Source organism: Cygnus atratus, chromosome 7, assembly GCF_013377495.2.
Source record: "Cygnus atratus isolate AKBS03 ecotype Queensland, Australia chromosome 7, CAtr_DNAZoo_HiC_assembly, whole genome shotgun sequence".
NCBI classification, from domain to species: domain Eukaryota; kingdom Metazoa; phylum Chordata; class Aves; order Anseriformes; family Anatidae; genus Cygnus; species Cygnus atratus.
In genome coordinates, this window is record NC_066368.1 from 33,706,032 (window position 1) to 33,728,372 (window position 22,341).

Consider the following 22,341-nt stretch of genomic DNA (forward strand, 5'->3'; position numbering starts at 1 on the left):
ATGAATTTAACCAAAAAATAGGCTCATTTGAGTACTGTTTTTCTTTCTCTGGACCTGAATAAATCTGTTATATACCATTTCTCTGTAGCATTCATTTACTAAAATCATTGCAGATGGATGGGAAAAATGCTTTTGGTGTTATGGCAATACATAACTGTGCCATTATCAAAGCCGGAATTTGGCAATGGCAGGAACATGCACCACCTGCAACAATCATCACCATGTCATTTGTGCTGCAGAGCTAAAGCCACCTTCCTGAAAGGTGTTCCCTCAGAGGCAGTGTAGAGTGAAGCCATGACAAAACAACAACAAAGACTTATAATGGGATTTTCTATCTATCCTTTATATTTCTCCAACATAAGAACAAACAAGATCTTTTTCTGTGGTCTATAAAGTGAGTATTAGGATTATACCAGATATCCCCTGGTTTTTCAATGTCCTTATTTACCCAAGTAGTTCATTATTTTTTTTTTTCAACATACTTTTAGGAAGCATCTCTGAAGGCATAAAAGAGAACGAGTGTTTTTTCCTCAGAGGCTTACAGTGACAGGGATTCTGTGGCAGAAACAGTGAGGTGGACACATCAGCTGCAGAAGGTGCTTCGGCTGCTGTGCAGCTGGCCCTGGCCTATGGGCTGGTCTGAGACAAGGGGCAGAAAACAAGGTGCAATCAATATTAAAAGCAGAAAAATGAACTTCACACTTGTTTCATTAGTTTGACAAGAAATACATCATCTGCTCATTCACTCTTCATATTTCCTGGCACATTGGACATTCCATAAGGCAGAAACAGTGGAAAGTTAATTTTGGAGCAATTACGCCCTAGCAGATTTCCTCAGCTTTCATTTTTACTTTTCATTCAACAAGTTATTAGTGTTAATGATATGCTTGACTAATCCCAGCCTCACAGGACCAGGTGGTGCATGTTAACACCTTTAAATTAACAGCTACGTTTTAGATAGAGACACTAGTAGGCTTGTTCAGCCCTCTATAAGAGGAGAAGGTGGTACTCTAACTGCATGGGAGAGGGCTGGGTCAGTGCACGCGGCCTGATACCAGTCTCGTCTTTGCAAAGTCTTACATTGCACCTGCTGAGATGTTTAGATCCACACAGAGCACAAAAAGTTTCACCTTACTAGGCAAAACAAACACAACCAGCAACAAAACTTGATCTTCCTTACCCATGATAGTAAGAAAGAAAACAGGAAAGCAATTATTCTCATCTCTAATTGACAAAAGTACATATAAGTTTTTTGTTTGTTTGTTTTTACATTAGAGTAGCTTAGTCCATAGTTATGCCTGTAGTAACATAACTGTCCTCATAAAATCATACACCAGAGCTGATGTAGTAAGTCTATCCAAAACCTGCACGCCACTTATCTGTTATAAAAGCTGATGACTTTTTGGCCCTTGATGGGATGATGCTAGGTGGCAGCTCCTGCCTGTCCAGAGCTGTAAGCAGATCCTGCTGGCATCAGAGACCTCAAAGCCAGGGGATATAGGTAAGACGAGTTCTAGGCAATCACAAAGAATTTCACAGACACATGAGGTGTGCTGACTGAGGCAAAAATTGAGACCTTGCATGAAACAAAGGACCAAATATTGGGACATGAAAAGAAATCTCTTGTCTTCAAGCATCTGCAATTCATTCCTTTTACGTAAGGAACTGCCTGAAACCTCCTTGGAGAGTTTCCGATTCTGATATAAATACTGTGTCAACTGGAAGTAACCAGGAAACAAACTTTCCTGGAACAGGGTGAGTGCTAAACACAGGCAATGCCCGCTCTAGATTCAACGCAGCCCCAGAAGTCACAGCGAGTAAGCAGCATGTACTCCAGTGGACAAATGAAATCCTCCTTCTGTTATCCAAATGGAAAGCTAGGATAACAGAAAAAGAAAAATCATAGATAATCCTAGGTATGTAAAGAAGGCGTTCAAAAGAATCCGGTGACAGCACAATGCTGAAGCAGGAGGTAGTGATAGTCTCTGTGACAACTGCGGTATTACATGATGCCAGTGCCAGCAGCGGCTCCTTCAGGTAGGGCAGAGGGGCTGCTTCTGCGCCCAGGTCCCTCTCCCTAACCTCCGCTGTCCTTCTCTGCTCTGCTCCGTTCCTTGGGCTCCTCACACTCTGGGACTCCTGGGTCAAGCAAGAGCAAGGGGCGAGGATGGGCTAAATAAAAGGGATAAGATGCCTCAGCCACGATTCTGGCCAGGGATGCTGAACTTCTAGGTCAGTACTAGAGGTGAGAACCTCCTGCCTTTTAAAGCAAAATAAACAGAGCACTTCAGAAGCCCATGCTTGGCAAAATAACACACAAAAAAAATTAAAAATCCAAACCCAATATTTCTCATACAGCTGCTCATATCTGCTACAGTTTTTTCATGCAATTATTCAGCAATGCACTGACATCTTAACACAGAGCAAACAGGGAGGCCCTGAGACTTGAAACCATAAACTGGCCAGGTGCAAAGCCCATGCACTCCAAGATCTGTTACACCAATTACCCACTTTGTGGTTTGAGACAGTCTTATAGGAACTGTGCTTGGCATGCTACCCACAACAAATGTGGTATGTATTTACTAAGAGTCTGCATGTGAATAAGCTATAAATTTGTATTCATTCATTTCCAGAACTTTCTATGTCAAAGCAAGTACCCTAGGAGGAAGGGTGCTTATAAGCTGCCTCTGCCCAGCAGAAGAAAATGGGAATTTTGACTTTTGTACCTGAACACTAGGCTGCAGCTGGGCCTTGGGATAGCCGCAAAATTATGTGGTGCAACATACACAAGTGCGTACATTTTCTAGACTCATTTTCACAAACTTTGATTTACACTGTTCTGTTTCTGGCAGCAGAACTGTCTACCTATGCAGCAAGCACAAGCGCCCGTAATTTCCATAACTCATCACACCACACGCAGATGCACTTATACAGTTTTACAGCTGTAAAATTGAAATGCCTTCTCACAACCTGAAGAGCGTATATGTGCTATTTCCATAGCATAGCTAAATTATTTCATAATAAGATTAGAATCTCTGCTGTAGAATATGAAAAACATTCAATTGGAATATTTCTTCCATGCTAGAGCTGAAAGGCCCATTGCATTACACCTATCCAGTTTACACAAAACAGAGAATCCAGTGATGGGTTCAAGCTCTCTAGTCTTATTGCCAGTTTAGGTATTCCTTCTATTTCCCTTTTGGAGCCCCATCTAATCCAGAGATAAACCAAGATGACAGCAATTCCAACCAAGAACTCTTTTAAAATAATGAGAATCCAAAACATCTTCTATTAGAGTACATTTATTTTTAAAATATGAAATACCATTTGGAAAAAAAAAAAGAACAAAAAAACACAAAAACCCACAAACAGTTAACATAAACACACACTTCTGAAGGACAGTTTAAAGGCTGACATCATCTAAAGGTATGAGCACCGAAAGAAGGAACATGACTACTTCAGATTAATGAAAAGAGTCCCGGCCAGAAATTATGTTCCTCGCTCTTGCAAAGATTCCTTGGGAAGAGAGCAGCTGCAAGAGGTCCTGCTCGCTAAGGTGAGCAGTTACAAGGTCATTAATAAATTACATGGTCACCTGCTGCTTAGGGAATAGGACTGAGGTGAAAATGATGGATCCTCTCTGTGTGTTTGACTTTGACCTCTTTCAGGACTGTTATCCAAGTCATGTAAGCCATGCAGCCATTTAAAGCTTCATGTTACAGTTCCAGTTGTTTTCTGGCTTCATTAGGGATACTCACGAGTAAGACCAGGAGGATAAATAAGTAACTGTTTCAGCACCACACAGCTGGTGCATAATCTATACAGTTGATGTTGTTTATACTCCAGCCCTATGTGATCAATAGGAGCTGTGCACATGTGCCAAAGATACCTTGTAGCCACTGGATAGTTTTTCCACAACACGCCTTTCAGAGAACAACTGACAACATTGATCTTGACAACTTCTTTTTCTCTCTACTGTGATACATCTGCTACACTGACCATTTGCACCCATCCCCTCCTCACTAACCTATGACTTCTAGAGGTGAAGAAAGAGTGGACTTGGAAGGAAAAAAAAGTTACCATCTCAAGGGGAACAAGACATCTGCAACTGTGGTAGCAGCATTTTGCTAAGCTAAAAGAGGTACTAAACTCAGAAGAAGAGGGAGACTGCCTAGAAGCTATTTTCCAGAAGAAACTGGAGCAGACCAGGATGACAACCAAACCCCTCAGTGTAAGTGCTTCGGTTGAGCTATTCAGAGCGGAGGCATTTGCAGTCTTTCTTGACACGCTGAATAAAGAAACCATTCAATTCACTCATTTCTCTGCATGGGTACTAGAAGCCACCAGGACTACCATGGAGAGGAAATTAAAAAAAACTTGAGACATCCAAATGCATCTGGCGGAATGCACAATACCCTAAATGCCAACGGAGGCTGGTGCACCTCTGAATGCAGCAGCTATAGGGCACGTACTGCAGCTCTGCCTTCCCTCACCCCATTGCAGTCTTTACTGTGTTGTGTGTCTGAAGCGATCCAACCAACCAGCTCCAAGGAGGACTACATTGGGTTTGTAGAGGAGTGTCTAAACATACCAAAACTACTTCTTCCCAAACACTGTATCACCTCAACCACTCTATATTTTCACATATACTACTTATAAACCCTGTTACATTGCCTTTCCTGCTTGTTCAGAACTCCTGTGAGCTTCACAGCATCCTTCTGAAAAGGATGAACAGTGGAACTGTCAAATGAACAAATAAATATACTGTAATTTGTCAAGTAAAAGAGGGAAGTGATAAAAATTGAAATTGTCTTTAAGGAAGGAATTAGCATGCTCACAGAAACAAAGTCCACAACTGCAAACCAAGCAGCTTCAGCCCAGTTCCCCCTCCTAGATTTTCTACCATATCCTGACTTCACTGTCACCATCTGCCAGAAAGGCAAGTTCCTCAAATGTGATCTGTATTTCTTCTTATACCATTTCCCAGCAAATCCTGGAAAATCCTCATCCATAATTTATTAAGTGATTAAACCTCATTCAAACTTTTTGTTTGAATAATACATTACGCAACTCTTTGAGTTGGGGGTGCGGTTTGATTTAGTTCTTCTGTTGTTATGATCCGTGCTGTGGACAGTTGAAGAGGCCCTTTGCACTGGTGCAGTTTGTTCCTTCTCATGCTGATATGCACATGTTTAGATGTGCTCCAAAGTGCTTGTAAAACAAGAGAGCTTATAAATGAGCAAATTGCATTCACACTGCGAGAACTTTCCCAGTAAATATCCATCTACCTCTGCATAAGCACCATTAAAGGAGTTCAACTTGCTGTCAATTTTCCAAACTCGACCTTGCTTTGCAGTTGTGGAAAGTTACAGTCCTCACACCTTCACTTAGTTCTTACAAGCAGATAGCTGTGCAGTTAACTATCTGCTTTCAGAAGTAAAATGCATCCATCTTTTGGGTTTGCTGCTGACAACTAAAAAGCGCTGTCTGCTGTGCGTATGCTGACCTGCATTTTCTACGGCTTACAACCCTGCCTTTTCAGAACAGCCATTTTTCTTCTCTCTGAACAGAGACATGTGGCTCATTATGGCAACTTGGATGCCAACTTTGATGTTTGAAAGGTTAGATTTAAAAAAAAAAAAAAATCTAGGTAAGGAAGGCTTTTTTTTTTTTTTTTTTTTTTTTTGAGATTCTGCTGGTCTCCTGCAACTCAGGAAACAGCACAAGGAGCCTTGCTCAAGTCCTTCAGTCACCTCCTTTTGTTTTAAAACCCCCTGGCTTCTTTGCCGTGGTGTTCGCACCACACAGCAGCCCTACGACACTCCAGCCATCACAGGCGAGGCGGCGGGGAAGAGCTTACGGACTATAATTACCAGTTTACCCACTCGGGCTCCTTCCTAAAGGCAGGACCATCCATCATCCCCTTTTGTGCTACCAGACTCCTTAAAAGGCCTACTCGCTTTAACTCCCGCGCGTCCCGGGGCTACCTCGATGGCTTTCCGAGGGAGCAGGGCACGGCTCGCCGGCCTTTTTTGGGAAACCCTGCCTCCGCCGAGCGGCCGCTGTAACGCTGCCCCTGACAGAGGTGCTGCGGGGAGGGCGCTCCCTCACGGACCCGGGGGAGGGAAGGAGAGAGGCAGCGCGGCGGGGGAGCCCCGCACGGAGCCCAGGGCGAGCACGGTCCTCACCGGGAAGGGGAAAGGGAAGAGGAAGCCCCGGAGGGAAGGAGGGGTCCGGCCGGCGCCCCCCCCGTCCCCGCACCCCCGCGGCGGGCGGGAAGCCTGTGGGGGCGCGGCGCCGCCGCCGGAGCGCCGGCAGCTCCTCCCCGGCGGTGCCCCGGAGTGGGAATAAAGACAGATAGCGGGGCGGGAGGGGAGGGACGGAGGGCAGGGAGGGACGGAGGCAGGCGGAGCGCGGAAAGTTCGCTGCGCGGCCCGCAGCGATGCCGGTGGGGCGCCGAGCGCTGGGGCTGGGCGGGTTCGGCGGGCCGTAGGGCGGCGCGGGGCGCAGCGAGCCCCCGGCCCGTCCTCTCGGCGGGCGGGCGGGAGGAGGCAGCCCGGGCGGGGACGGCGACGGGGCCGGAGCGCCCGGAGGGGGAGCGGCACCTCGGAACCGGCCGCCGCCGCCGGGCGCGCTCGGGGGAAAGATGAGCTTGTTGTCAGCCATCGACACCAGCGCTGCGTCCGTCTACCAGCCCGCCCAGCTCCTCAACTGGGTCTATCTCTCGCTGCAAGACACGCACCAGGCCAGCGCCTTTGATGCCTTCCGCCCCGAGCCCTCCTCCTCGCAGCACCCCGACCTCGGCTACACCAAGAGCCCACCGGAGCTGGGCTCCTCGCTCAGCTCCAGCTATCTCAACAGCTTCTTCCAGCTCCAGCGCAGCGAGGTGAGTGCGCGGCCCCCGCCGAGCCCCAACCGCCATGATGCCGCCGCCCGCCCCCGGGGCTGCCCCTCGCAGCTAACGGAGCGCGGCCCGGCCGTGTTGACACTGTGGTAAATGGTTACACGCCGGCCGCCACAGCCGCCGGGGGGGGGACACAAAAAGCGCTACAGGCGTCCTAACTGCTCAAAACTTCCCCCCCTTCAACTAAAATTAATATTTAAATCACTTCTGTAAATGTATCTATAGACACTGGGGGTGAGGCTGGAAGGAGGGGGTAGTAAGTTGAGTGAAAAGTTTTGCGCGCATTTCATCAGGCACGAAGGAGACCGTAGGAAACCAAAGGGAAGGAAACTAAAAACACTATAGGGTGCACAAAGACAATTTACTGCGGAGCTCCCTGTTGCAGGAAGTTGTTGAGGTCAAGCACTTCTGCATCGGAGGGACCTCGCTGCTGCAGGGTGGCACCTCTCTCTCTGCTAGGGTGAGCGCCCCACAAGAGGTCTCCAGAAGAGGAGCAGCAGCAGCAGCAGCGCTCCTCCCGGCCAAGGGGCTCCTGCCTCGGGCCTCCAGCGGCGAGGGGCTGGGTGGGCTGCATGCCCAACCCGCTGTGGCACTTCCTCAGTGACATTTCAGAGTCCTCCCCACGCCGTTTCAGTTACGGCATAGGTTTAAAAAGCATTCTCGGCCAAAATGCCTATTTCTTTTGTCAGCAAAGGGGTTGTTAATTGAAAACAAATCAAATTCCCCAGCAGTCACGGTGTTACAGCTGTTAGCAGCGGAGAGCCAGAGCTGCATACACACGTACTTTTTTCCTTAATTAGAAATCATTTCTTCCTTCAGAATTTTGCAAAGCACATCCAGTCTCAACACCGACACTATTTTTGAGAGCATATAAATCAAAACCCAGTCAGTCCGATGCACCCGACCTCGGTAACCTAACATACCCAGTTTAAATATACGCAGACTTCACAACACACCAATTTTGCTAAAAGGCCAAGAGGGAGCGTAACATAAGCCTCCAGCTTCCTACCCACTGGTTACCAGTCAGGGATTTTGACGAGCTCTGTGCTCTCAAGGTAGCAATAAGAGTCTGGGGCTGGCCTACATGGCCTCTTCGCAGAGCGGGACACCACTCAGCTCCGGGTTTCCAAATGTCGGAATGCACCCCACTCACTGCAGGTCCTCATTTTCCTCCCTTTTTCTCACGAGAAGTAAAAACAAACACAGAAACCCACCCACACAAAGTACATGAAGGATGCATGCAGGAGGCCTCTGAAACAGTCTCTGAGAAAGTTTTCCTAAAGTTTCTCCAAGTTCTTTTTCTGTTTCTACTACACCCTGTGCGAGTAGGAGCTAATCCTTTCATCACACTCTCCCCCTTCCCCCTCAGTTCACATTTCTTTCCATTTTTCCCCGAAACCCTTTCCTTTGGAACACCATTTCCCGGCAGGCCAGGCCTTCCCCCAGCCGTGGCCACCTCCCAGGGGCACTGGCCAGCCCCACCTCAGGCTCCCTGGCCCAGGAGCAGCACCAAGCTGCCCACCACCCCTCTGAGGCATACGGGTGCCACCTTACACAACTCCTTTTCACCTTTTCCTGTTTCCTGAGGTGTACTAGTGACAGCCAGGAGAGCTCGCCTTTCAGGAAATAAGGAGTTATTTGATTCTATGCAGATATTAATATTCTTTAAAGACTGAGCACGTTAGTTTCTTCCCGTTCCTTTTCCAGCCTGTTGCAACAATTGCATTGACTACCCTGCTGGTAGAGACACTTTTCTCTATTTCCAGTCTTCGCCTGAACCATGCATTAATGCGGCCTCACACTTAGGGAGGGGGTCTGGGCAGAGGGAAGGGGACGCTGCCACCTCTCAGGGCACAGCAGTGCACTTGCACACTGGGTGAGCTCTGAAGAAGCAAGGGAATGCTTTAGTTCCCTGGGCTAATGCTGTCTGCTTATTCTGCATCTTTCACTGAGGGGCTTAGAAGGCGTTAGAGATACTGTTGCTCAAAACAACAACAAGAAAGAAAAAAAAACACACCAAAGTTCTGTCAATATGCTGAATGTTCTGTTCTTTCCAGAAACTAAGCTAGACTGCTTTTTGGCAGGAGCCACCCAAGAGTTCCCTACAATGTCATGCTCTTAATTCTTGAAATTCTAACATCTGTTTATTTGCAGATGCCATTCAGTGTACACTAAGTATTTTGACTGTGTAAAATTGTTTTGGGGAGCAGTAGTGCTGTATGCTACTTTTGCATCAAGTGGGCTTATGCTATCTTTGGAAGAGACTTAGCTTTCCACAGTTAAACCATTGACTGTTTTCTGCACAGTGCTTGCTTTGGTTGGCATTTTTTCCTCCCAGTTTTGTCCTGGGTTGGCTCATCCTGGAGCTGGGCTGTGACAATGATTGACAAGTAGCTGTATACAGTATTTGGAAAGTGACCTAATGAGAGGCCAAAATAGCACCAGATTGAGAAATGGTAGGATCACAGGGTATAAAATAGTTACGCGCCCTGTAGGTTGCTTTGCAATTGAGAAATTTCTGGAGGAGATTGCTTGGAATAAGAGACAGCACTTGTGAGAAGTTGCTATTATACTGGGTTTGCAAGTCTGCATGGCAGTGCCTGTGTATGTGACTTGCATGCTGACCAAAGAACTGGACAGAAAAAAAGAGCCAGCACCCACAGAGTAGTCTTGCACTTCACTAAGATTTTTGTCCTCCAGACTTTTTCCACTACAATGGACGCCTTCTAAATAAACATGATGAACACAGCTGTTTGGTGCATAAAAGCCCATTGTAACCAGAAAAAGAAGCAATAATAAAGGTTTAAACAGTAAAGCGACAATGAATGTTTTGTTCCATACGCAAGACTCATTTTGCAAAACAGACCTGCTTTAAATAAAACTTTACTGCAGCATTTATTGTCCTAGATATGAAACGAAAGCATGTTAGAACGTTAAGATGTATTAAATTGGCTATTGAACCAAACTCCACCCTCATTATAACACCATCCGTCAGAGCCAAGTATCTGAGGTTTTGTTGTGAGGCTGGTTACATGGGATTTAAGGCATTTGAGACACAGCCAGGTAACTGTGGCTTTGTGTCATTGCGTGGTATAATTGAGAAACCTAGAATAATGGGGCAATAGTGTCATATGGCATTTTTCTATTCTCACAGTAGGCTTCCTACTAAATCAGTGCTGACTTCGGTCAAGAGGAGACAGCTACAAGTAACTCCAAGTTACCATATTATGTTCAAAGAAACAAGTTTGATTATAAAGTGCTAATTCCAGTACAGGCCAATATTTACACGAGAAGGAGCCCATGTCCTAGCGAATTCTTTACCCACGTACAATGCTTTGCATGTCTTTCCAAGAAGGAAATTCCTTCCAGAAACCTCTACAGCAGCCACTTTCCAGATCCAAACCAGGTCTTATTTAAGCACAAATAACTGCATGTATGGGATTAGAAAACAACCAAATTTTTTGAGAAGCCATTCATGTTTTTGACTCAGGGACTTGCAGATCCATTCTTTACAGGCAAGAGAGGAACTAATTGGGAATGAGAGAACACAAGCTAGTTTAGTTGGCTGCATTAAAGTGCAGATCACTCACTCAGGAAGGAAAATTTGGGGAATTAAAGAAGTTAGAGCCTATACTACAGCAAATCCTGATGAAACCCCAGTGGAACAGAAGCAGGTCTGCAGCACTGGGATCACTACAGCTTGTGAAGCAGCTTTCTAAAGATGAAAGGTTAATAAGACAATGACATTAAAAAATAAATAAATGACATAAATGACAAAAATAAATGACATAAAAAATAAATAATGAAACACTTGCAAGAACAGGAAGACGTGTGGTAGGAATATAGCATTTCTACAGAAGATACATTTTCTATCAAACAACCTTGTTTCCTGTCTGTCCTTCATAGAATTTTTGGCAAACAAACTCATTAGCTCAATACATTACAAAGAAAGACCTGTTCTTTAGCCTACGTGAACTAATTTGAAAGGTAAGGAAAAAACAAAACAAAAAAAAACCCACGAGTTCTCCCATCCTCTAAGTATCAGAGTAATTCAGGGATTGCCATACAAGATCAGACCATCGGCCCACTAAATGAACTGCCATCTCAACAGCCACTAACAAAAGACTTCAGAGACAAAACACTTTGTAAGAGACAAAACACCTTGTGTGAAGCTGCTCGCAGCCAGTGAGGTCCTAGGGCAAATAGAGCAGAGATGAGGATTAGCAGAAACAGCCATATGCTCTGGGACACTTCTGACTCCCCTGGTTCTCTGGCCAGTCATTAGGTACTCTAGCACAAAGCATATCTGTGATCCGCTCAGCACAAAGGCTCCTTGGACAGAACTCCTTGCTTCTCCATTGCAGGCTCAACAACCACAGTTATCTCCTCTTACTTAAGTGTCCTTAAACGTAGTGCAGTGTATAGGTTGCCTTCAGTAGATGAAGTCACGTTGAAAATAATTTCAAAAAAGTTTTGGTTCCTGTATTTACTTATTCTCCCAGTAAGTTTAAGATTTGCTTTTTAGCACAGCCAAAAAGTGTGTAGGACCACAAAGCAAACACACTGCACAGGGCTGTGTCTGCAGTAAGGTTTTCTTACCTGGACAAAGGCAACAGCAAGGTAGTCTGGCTGCTGTCCTCAGTTGGCCTTTACATTTTCAGTATTAGATGTTACTATTTCTCAAGCTGAAACATTTAGGTTTTTCTTAAGAAAAGGAGAAAGTTCAAGTATTACTTCAAAAACACATACACACAAAAGCTAAGTCTGTAAATAAGATCTATCAACTATATCTACATCCTAAAAATGTGAGCAGCCTGACAAAAGTCATTTAGATAAATTTAGAGCACTAGGAATTTCACATATTTGAGAAAAAAATTGACTGTGTTATGGAGTAATTAAACATTCCACTAAGACTGCCAACTGTAAATTACTCTTAAAACATCCATTAATAACAGTGATTATTATTTGATTGATCTCCTTGCCTTGATTTTTCTCATTATTGTTTATTTAAGTGCTAAAACTTAACTTAAACAGGCAATAGCTCAGCAGTTCTTGTGTTAGAGGCCCGTCTGCTCTCTGACTCAGGATGATAGTACATTACAGATATCTTGTGGCTATGTAAAGTGACCGTCAACTCCTTTGAGACTGCTTTTCAAGAACTTGCATGGCAGTTCAGGTGCATTTTCCCTTCTGCCTCCTCCCCGGGTGCAAAGGCTTCTCTGTGGTTTTACAAATGGTATTTAAAAGGGGAGAAAAAAAAACAAAAACCAAAAACAACACGTACTTCTTTCTCTTTTCTTGTCACAAAACTGCCTACAAAGGTGAAAGAAACATTAGCACAATGCTGTCAGATAACTAAAGCAATCAATCCAAAACAATTGTTTTTTAATCCCTTTCTAAGGCACCTGACTGCTACTGCTAACAATAATGGGTTTAGGTTATTAAAAAATAAATAAATCATTTTTGAAGATGAGAGGCTCCCTGTAAGTCTATGCTGTCAGCAGGCAACGCATATGATTGAAGCTTTCAAAACTTAATTGCTTCTGTATACATGCACCACAACGTACATTGGTACTCGCACTGTCTCATGGATTTCTTTTTTGCACTGGTCTTTGCAAGGGATTCAAGAGAGTTGAACCTCTGTGAGTCAGCAGACTTCTGGGGTATCAGCATGTCAGCCTCTGTCCTCCCGTGCAGCCATCTCTAAAGCTGTTTTGAAAGCGCTGCTTCAGCACAGAAAGTACAGATTTCACACCCCCAGCTGTATTCTGGTCTCAAAGTCTCAGATCTAGCAACTACTGCATTTTCGATTCGAGTTTGATGTGTGCTGTAAAATGCAAAATTCAGGTGAGTGCTAAGACAAGTTTCAAGCCCAGAAGCATTTTTTTTTTTTTTTTTTCCCTCCCTTCTGTCGCTACTTCTGCAGCCATGGCCTCTTGCTTTGCTACTTCTGACCTTGGAAAACACTTTTTCTTGGGACAGGGGGTGGAACCAAAACCAGAACAGAACAAACTACATCCATGAAGGTGTTATATGAAATGGAATCGTATACAAAATGTATTTCTTATTTTCAGAATTGGGAAGTCGTACAAATTAGTCTTCCATTTGTATCCCTTAGGCATGGCTTTTGACTTCTCTACTCACCAGGATATATATATATTAAACTTTTAAGCATTCTAAGTACAGTTGCATTGTTTTTCCTTGGGATTCTTTATCTGAGCAAGGCCAAGCAGAAGCCTCATGGAAGCAAACTGCTAGCGAAGATATGCTGATGTTAACCCAGTAGCCGAAGCCTCTTTACCTCGTTACCCTCCCCACATGTGAAACCAATGTTACTGCAGCTCTGCAGTGCATCTGCTCTGCCTCTAGTGTTACCTTGTTCAAATGTGACTTATAGTTGGGCTTCTGCTTCACAGCAACACAAGTATTTAGCCACATAACATCACATCAAAGGCTGAACTGTGTTTGAAAAGCTGGCAAGAGCTAAAATATTAATTGCTAAACTTACATCAGGTCATGCAGAAGAGGGATGTGGGCCTTCTTTTTACCACTGATTTCTTTTTAATCTAATCATTAAAAAAATAACAGCAATGGAAAATGGAGCAATTATATGTATTCTTCCCAATTAGTTGAAAATTATTGCTAACTCTTACAGATCACTTGGGACATGCAAACTTGTAACTAAGAAGAGCATGGGCATTTGCTTTTAGTCTCAGAAATACATCCATGTCTTGAAAAGTTTGCCAGGCAGTACATGCAGGGAAATAAACGAAAAACCCCACCCAAAGAGAGGCAAAAGCATGCAAGATTCCTATTACAATTCTGTTTTATACATGCAGTTCTCAGTTACTTTACAGTGTCTTCCATGCCAAGGCACCCAAACAAAGGGGTGATGTAACTGTGATATAACTGTTGGGTAATGATTTTTCATCCCTTCCTCTTTTGCTCCTTCAACATCAACTCAATTACTCAGAAAAGGAAGATGCTTCTCCAGTCAACTGCACAGACAATCTGTCAAATTTGACATCAACCAATATATTTATGAAAAGCATGGAATGAATAGAAAATCCAAATGTGTACAAAACAATGATTTTTATCCAAAAGCCAAAGTCACTCCCCTTCCCCTCCTATTTGTTTAAACTTTGTTTTGGGGATTTTGTGGATTTGTACAAGACAGCAAGAAACAGCACCGCTGCAAGAAGTTACAAAAGTTCAGAAGAGATCACATTATTGACAGTCACTAGGTGAGGATTAATGCAAGGCAATTTTCTAATTCCAAATTTAAATTCTGACTTTGTGCATTTGCATGAAGACCCAAGCACAGACATTACAAAGCTAATCATACAACATTGATAAGGAATTGCATAGAGGCAAAGCAAATGTGTTTTGTTATCAAAACTAGATGTATGGATATAAATGATGCCTAAGAAGTGATAGTGGATGTCGCCTTAAAGCTTCTGGGCTGCTTTATGAAATGTAATAGTTGATATTTGTACCTGTCCTCAGTTTCCTCCCCTAGGGAAATTGCCAGCTGCCTGATGCCCATTTTGCCACTCTCCTGCATTGCCCTTCTCCCTCTTTTAGAAAGCCATGATGAAATGATTAAATTAAATGGAAAGAATTTAAGTCTTTGCTTCCTTGCAGTTTACTTCAGTTTCTGTCTGGGTTCCAGAGAAGTTATAGTGGAGCAAAGGAACTGATTAAGTTTTACAAAGCTATTCAAGACTTTCAGCAATTCTGACAGAACTCAGACAGATGGTATTTGATAAGTGTCACAACATAGATCAGTTTCTTCTAGGAATGAAAACTAGAAGTAGAACCTACTTCTACTAGAAGTGGAACCTAAAATTACAGAGATTCACTTCAGAAAAGTTAGGAGGACTGGGTTTTGTATATGTCCCTCGTTGCCTAGCCAGGCCAGCATGGTTGTTTTGAGACTCAGTGGGTTTTAAGTTATCAAACTTTAACATAATCACAAGCCTAGCCCATTACTTTCTGTCTTGGGTTTTGGTGTGAGCAAATACTAAGAAGTCCAATAGCTTTTTTTAAGGAGCCTCCTGTAGGCCTTTTTCTTAGTTCTTCCATACCCACTGATGACTGCTGCTGCTTGGAGAACTGTTGTGTGGTGTTCCAAAACCTGCATCTTGGGAAATACATTTTGTGTCTCTCAAGATTCAGTTTGAAGATAGGCAAATACCCTCACAGTCCAGAGAAATTCTGTGAGGTCTACAGCTCTGGTTTTCATACCCGAAGCAGAAATATGTTCCTGCTACATAAAAAGACCACCCCCAGCTACTCCAAGGACATAGCAGGATTTGGTGTCTCTTTTGAATGAACACAAGTGCAATGCCCAAGAAGGATTTCAGGAATCTGGCTATCTATATTTACATCTCATCCAGCTAACTGCTAACCAAGCAAACATCTTAGAGGGATCATCTTGCTCACATAGGCTGCTCTTGCAAACCCAGGAGTCCCAGATTTCTAAGCCCATTGGAGATTGTAGCAGGGAAATAGGAAGTGTCTGGGAGGAGGAGACTTTGTCTGTTTGCACTAAGCTAGCCTGCCAGGCACCTATACACGTGTGTTCATCAGGGCTGTGGATACCTGTGGTTGAATGGAAAGCAATGGACCTATTGTACAGATGTTGCATCCTGAAAAGAGGGATTCATAAAGGCTTGTGAGAGAACAGGGTTTGAGCATCGGGGGCCTGCCCTTGAAACATGGAGGCATTCTTACAACCATCTTCCTCCAAAACGCATTGCAACTGAAATTAATAAAATAATATATTCATTACCCCAACAAACACAACCTGGGAAAAAAATCCTTAAGTCTAATTTGAAACTAGATCACTCAAGTTTTATAATTTATCTGAAGCAGAATGTAAAGTTTTATACCCACTTGCTTAGATCACACTTGAAGCTATGCTGTATAACAACTGGTTCAGAGGGTGACTATAGATATAGATAAAACTATCCAAAAGCTGGAGTTGTAAGATGAAATTCCAGCCTGTCATGTAAGTAGATGGAAGCAATTTATTTTCTTCACTATATTCAATTTAGGAAAAGTTTTTGTCTTCCCATGAGTGCAGAAACTGAGGCCCTAAGTACATTGTGAGGGGCCCGCTCTGGGCAGATGATGTATTGTTTCTACCTCTGACAGTGACCTTAACTTTGCCTCTTTTAAACTTTGGCAGCCATTGCAGAGGTTTCTGTGCCAAGAAGGCATTACTGAATGTAAATGATATAAACAAAAGTGTCTCAGACTTAAAGTTCTATTTAACCCAAAATGAACATTTCTTAGCAGAACCTTTCATCATGTAAGAGCTGCACAGGAGGTAAATGCTTTCTTAAGTGTGCCTTAAACAGGCACATATCTATTTCCGGGTGTTATTTTTCTTGTGTTTGGAGTGTCAAAAGACCCACCAAATGAAAGGAAACCTGACTCTTGTTTTTCAAACTGTAGGTCAGATTGAGACAAGATTTCCTGCAGGAAACAGAGATGTTAACAGAAATGGCTGTGGGTATTAAAGCGCAGGGGTCAAAATACGTCCATCTGTTTCTCCCCTCGCTTTATAACCTTCATAGCCTCCTAGTAGCCTGAAAACCCCATCTTGACACCCACAAAATATGCTCGTTTTTCAGCAGCATTAGGAGGCACCGGAATTAGGGGATCTGGTGGGGCCTTCCCGCCCCCACCGCCGCTCATTCTGGGAAGGTCAGGGAGGTTACTGGGCTGCGACCTGGGGGAGATCCAGCTGCAGGCAGCCCAGGGACAGGCTGAGAAATGAAGGCTCCTGTAGGGACGTGTTAATGTAATTTGCAGTGTGAATGGTCTCCCTTGTCCCTAATATAGTGCTCATGTGTTGGAGCTTCTCTAACATAAGTGGGCAGTTGTTTAGCCTTCAGCTGATGAAAAGGATCCCTGCAGAGCTTGGTACAAGATTTAGAGAGTTCCTCCAAGACTGCACACCTTTGACCAGAAATCTGTCCTTTCCTTTTCCACCTTTCTGTTAATGGACATTACAGACAGTTTGTGAGGTCCCTGTAAAGTGTGTAAGACAAGTGTCCCCACTGACCTCCACACCAAACCTTCCCCTGATGCTGTTACAGGAATGATCACACTGCTAGCAGAGAGCTCCGAGCACTGCTTGAAGTTCTGCAATCCAACGACAGTGATTGAACTTCTTAACTGCCAGCTTTGTTACCTCTGCACCACTGAGCAGACGGAGCAGCACTTTTTAAGATCCGTAGATGTGTGAAAGTCCTGAATGACAAACACTGAAAGCTTTGGATCAAGACTCTAAAGATCAGCAGATTTAAACTGAGGCGAGATGGTGCCATGTGCTGCTCTTCAACTCTTCCATGAAGTGAAGGTACGCAAATCATACAGAGAAGCATATCGCACCCACTTGCCGTTACACAATTTAAGAGGTGGGAAGCAATTACAGTCTGAGAAGCCACAGCCAACCAAGCTGGCAGATCTAGAAGAGCTAGATTAGATAGATCTAGCCACTACATTAAAGATTCATTGCCCTACCATTGACTTGCTTCGCAACTACTGACAAGTCATGCCACATTCAGAGTTGTCTCCTCAAAACACCATTTCTCTAGAGGGAAAATCCTAGTGCCCTCTCTCTGAGAATATTTAGAAGCAGACATTAGCAGATTAATATAAGCACGTGTTTATCTAAATCCCCCTACAGAAGAAGGATGAATTTAGGTACACTTGACTCATCTACATTTACCTACATTAAGTGAGAAACTTGAGTAATTGACATTTTCTTAAAGTCAGCCTAAGGACCAAGTTTTTTGACAGCTGACTTTAGCTTTGACTTGAGAAGGAAACAGAAGCCTGGGTGTTTTTTCCTTCCTCCAGGCACTTCAGCAAGTGATAAGCTTTGCTTCCACTTGTCCAGTGAAAAAATTTTAATAAGTAACCTCTTTAACTGTTCTCTGTAAAGGTATCTATAGTTTGGCAGAAGAGCTAAAGCAGACATAAGCCATAGAGAAATAGTTTTTGAGGTTTTCCAGTTCAGCCTTGGTAATTAAACACTTTAGCTGGCTGAAGTTAATATAACTAAATTTATAACAGTATTTTTACTTAACCTTCTATTTTCAGAAGGCTTTTGGGTTGACCATAAACATTGATTCTGCACTTAATATTTTCTGGGAACAAAATCGAGGAACTGGTCTGACCATTTATAAGGAACTGGAGCACAAAAAAGCTACAGATTGGAAGTGCTCTTCTCCAGACATGCTCATCTTCAGGTACCACTGTTCTGCTTTCACACACAGTGCACAGCCCCACAGGTAAGTCCCACATCAGGAACAAGCTTTAGGTGACTACCAGGGAAGACAGATGCAGGCCCTCAGGTTAAGTTTTGTATATGAGCATGTACAAGCCACTGAATTACTGTTCTGATAGCTTCAGTTCTCTCCCTCCTTTCACGTAAAAATAGCAACTGAGTGAGGGCAGTGACTTGTCTGTCCTACTGTTTTATTCATGACACAGCGCAGGGATGTACTCAATTCTTATCTTCATGAAAATCCAAGCTGATAAACAACTTCAGCACCTTTTGACATTTCAGTGCAGGGCTAATAATTAGCGTAGCTAGTCTGGTTACCATCACAGACACTTCACAGACTGGAGAATGTTTATAATTTACAGTATATGAAAACCTTACTTCTTCACGCCGATGACAGGGCAACCCAACTCCTTTTTCCAGCAAACTTCAAACAGCCATGGCGCCTGCTGACTTAAACTGAACACTGGAAGTTAAGGCTGCTTTATTTTTGTTTGCTTTAGCATGTTGGCAAAATACCAAAGCAAAAATAAGTCAAAAATTCTTTGTTCATTGCTTTCCAATTACAGGCTATTTCATGTCATGGAAGAACTAATGACAGTATAAGAATACTGAAGTACTATAGGAGCTCACCTCAGTATATGCAATTAATAAAAATGTGGAGAGAACTAGCACAAATTGTACCGACTTATAGCTTGAACAGGTTCTTTTGCAAGTCCTTAGAGATTCTGTTAAACGGCTATAAATAGGGAAGAATATTTTAGTATTAGACAGCTTTTTTTTTTTTTATTTTTTTATAAAAGCGTTAAATCACTGAATTTCAGGTCAAATAATCACAGTAATGATACCACAGCCAAAGGAAGTTATCCTACTAAGGTGGAGTAGTCACCTCTGCAAACCTGAGTGATAAATCCTTTAACAAGCAGAAACCAAGAAGGACCTCTGTGAGAGCAGTGAGAATACCACATGCAGAATCCAACAGTTTAGGAGAATTATATAGCTCCTTCTATCCAGGTTTCGCTATTGTATTTGGGCTTAAACATCAGTGCTCTTCAAGAAGGACAAGAAGTTGCATTTTCTTCATGCTTATTTACAGAGTTTAAATACTTCTCTCTGTCTTCTTTTTTAACTAGTGAGGTATTGGGTACCAGCATAGGGTTTTGTTTGTTTGGGTTTTTTGTTTATTTGGCTGGTTGTTTTGTTTGTTTTTTGTTTTTCAAGGGGACAGAGATAAGAAAGTCTTTGAAGTGTAATTTACAAATAAAAATAAAACCCAACAACCCAAGGGCCCTAAACAAACATACTAGCCAGGCACAGGCTGTTAAACCAACACAGGTCATTCCAGCTTCGGGTAACAAGTGGATCTGCAGCCCTTACCACCACCTTCACGGTTCAGCAGCCAGAAACTGAGTTTCCCAGGCATGCCCCTACATACTCCATCCCATACCTAAATAAATCCTAATAAATAAATAAATCAGCCCCTGTAGTCTTAATAACAAGGTGCCATTCCCACAAGAGGAGATTGTTATCAGTTATTAGTATCAGCTATAAATTAGGGCTCTGGAAAAACAGGTAATCCCATCACCTCTGGACAGAATTAAACATTGTCATATTTGAAATGCTATTATGGCATCTGTGCTTCCTAACCGTAGTTAAAAAAAATACCTTTACAATTAAAGCAATAGCCATACCAGGAGATGGTTGGAAAGAAAGGCTTATCACCTATTTGTTCAAGTGTGCCACGCATCATCACATTGCATACAGCACCGCTTCCTTTATTTTTAACATCATACCAATGCTGAAAAAGAAGCTGCAGAGAGAAATTCTGTTCCAGTGTTTCCTTATTCACCTCTTGGCACATTGATCCCCAGAGCTGTCTCTGAAAGGCAGGGACCAGCCAAGCGAATTGAGTGTGTTTGCCAGATCCTTCACGTAACCAGGCATTTCTTGGAGGTGAGCTGGATACTGGAACCCTTCAGTCACTCACATATGTTGCCCAACTGGGAGCAGGGTAAGGCAGCTATTGAAGACAATAGCTGCCTCTGTCACAAAGGGCTGGACTAGAACCTGATTGCATACCCTTTAGCTGGAAACACTTTGCAAACAAATAACAAAGGAAGCCTTACTTCCCAGCACCACCGACAGATGCAGTTTGAAGACCTACAGAGCAGAGAGGTTACCTTCTAAAAACAGACCACCAGATTTTCAGTTTGGTTCCCATTCAACTAAGTCAACAAGCTTCACAATAAGAAGAAAAACAAACCCACCAACACCAAAAAACAACAACCAAACTTACATTATCAGCCAGCACTTCCCACCAAGCACGTTTCTAAGTTTTACCAGTAGCTCCCCCACCCTCCCAGTGCAGCAAGATAAGGAAATCCTGAATTCATTGCAGCTGGGCTGATGAGCCTCCTAATTAAGACATGCAGTGTGGTCTCTGGGCTCCCTGAGAGCTCTAACCCTTTCACTGCCAAGCTCAAATCCTGCCCTAGCTCAAAGTGAGGCTCCCAGTGGGAGATATTATTTGTGGTTTAAAAATATTATCTTCATTTTAAAGAAACAGGCTGAGTTTGCTAGGGGCACCCCATGGGCACAAAGCAGTCATTGCTTTTGGTGGAACCCCTCAGAGAAGCGGTCTCCCTGGCACCTCACAGATCCATACCAGTATGCTTGAAGTCAGAGCGAGTTAGAATGCTTTCTTCCTTCCTGTTTCCCTGCCTACTGTCATCTTTATAAAACCATCAGCGTTCTTCCTGTCACCCCGATCATCCCCTGGACATTTTAAGTGTGAAACTAATTCAAAGTTTTTGTTCAAAACCCTCCTTAAAAATCCCCTTCACAGCAGTGCAAACACTCAGCAAGGGCTCAATTGCTGATTTGCTAAGCATCCCAGACAAAAAATACTGGTTTATGTATCTCAGCGATATTCATTCATCCCTTGTCTTCTACAAAGACAGGATGGGCTAAATCACCATTTGCTTTCATTGTATTCTTTACGTGTTCCCGGGCTTTTGCTATTTCATTCCAGGGCCAGGATGAGTTTTCCCACCACCACCCTTATTATATAACTGGGCTTTTTGGAACAGCTTTTTTCCTCATCTCGTTATGAAGAACTGGAGATTTCCACAGCTAGGGACAGGATGTTGCTCTGTTTGCACTGGTGCTCTTCATGGTATCTTTCAAGTGCCAGATTGATATGCTTTTCATATTGACTCAGAGTTAAACTGATGTAAGGCCATTTTCCAGGTCAGGGTGGCAGGAACCGTTGAAGCAATTTGCCTGACTCTGTACCAGGAGGGACAGGCTGCATCTTGGGATTGTCTAGGAATTTTCCTTAATGAAATTATTGTTCTTTGAAGCCCCAGTGATGTTGAAAATGTCCATCATCTCTTTTGCCATCATCTGCCAGGTTGTTTTTTTTTTTTTTTTTTTTTCTTGTTTTAACACTGGGCCTTAAGACGGTTATAGAGAAGTGTCTCATGGCAGTGTTTTGGCACACATTGCACAAATGCCCTGCCAGCTGAACCAGGTGGCTGCTTTCAGAGCCACGTGTCACACTTTGACCATAGAGCTGTGGGTGGCTGCTAAGACTGAGATTTCATGTCAATACAGCCAGTAGTCTGTGATGGAGTCCTGGCCTTTCACAAGGCTTCTGGCTGCCATGGTTTAAACAAACAAAGGTTTGTAAAGAAGGTTTACTGATGGGGTGACCAAAACTGTGACCTTTACAACCTGTTGGTTCTCCCATTGACCCGAAAAATGCCAAGAAGTATCTGTGTTGGAGAGAATTACCTAACACATCCATGCTCTGCTATAATGGTTGTAGTATTTCAGTGTAAAGGGTATGTAGAAAGGAAAACGGTCAACTCTGCGAGCCATATGTCTCATTCAAAGCCCAATGAAAGCAGCATGGTTTGAGTTGTCACTGGGCTGGCCCTGGGGACAGGACTAGCTGCCTCCTGGTGAGCAGGAGTTACACATTCTGCATCCCCAGGGGTTGTTCCACATTTCAGTGAAAGGTAAAGAATTTGGGATTTCACACATTCTGTCTGGATATACACACTTCTGTAAAAATCAGATTATAGGGAATTTGCAAAGTTACTGATGTGTTTAATGCATGTGAAGTACTGTA

At 43.4% G+C, this 22,341-nt stretch overlaps 1 protein-coding gene across 1 annotated transcript in view; it reads left to right on the top strand.

Annotated features, from left to right (window-relative positions):
- Positions 1–6,404: 6,404 nt before the first annotated feature.
- ZCCHC24 (zinc finger CCHC-type containing 24) overlaps positions 6,405–22,341 on the top strand; it is a 106,950-nt gene continuing 91,013 nt past the window's right edge. Inside the window, exon 1 of the mRNA XM_035562024.2 lies at positions 6,405–6,886. Coding sequence (XP_035417917.1) covers positions 6,647–6,886 — 240 coding nt within the window. The 5' untranslated portion in view covers positions 6,405–6,646. The remainder of the gene's footprint in view (positions 6,887–22,341) is intronic.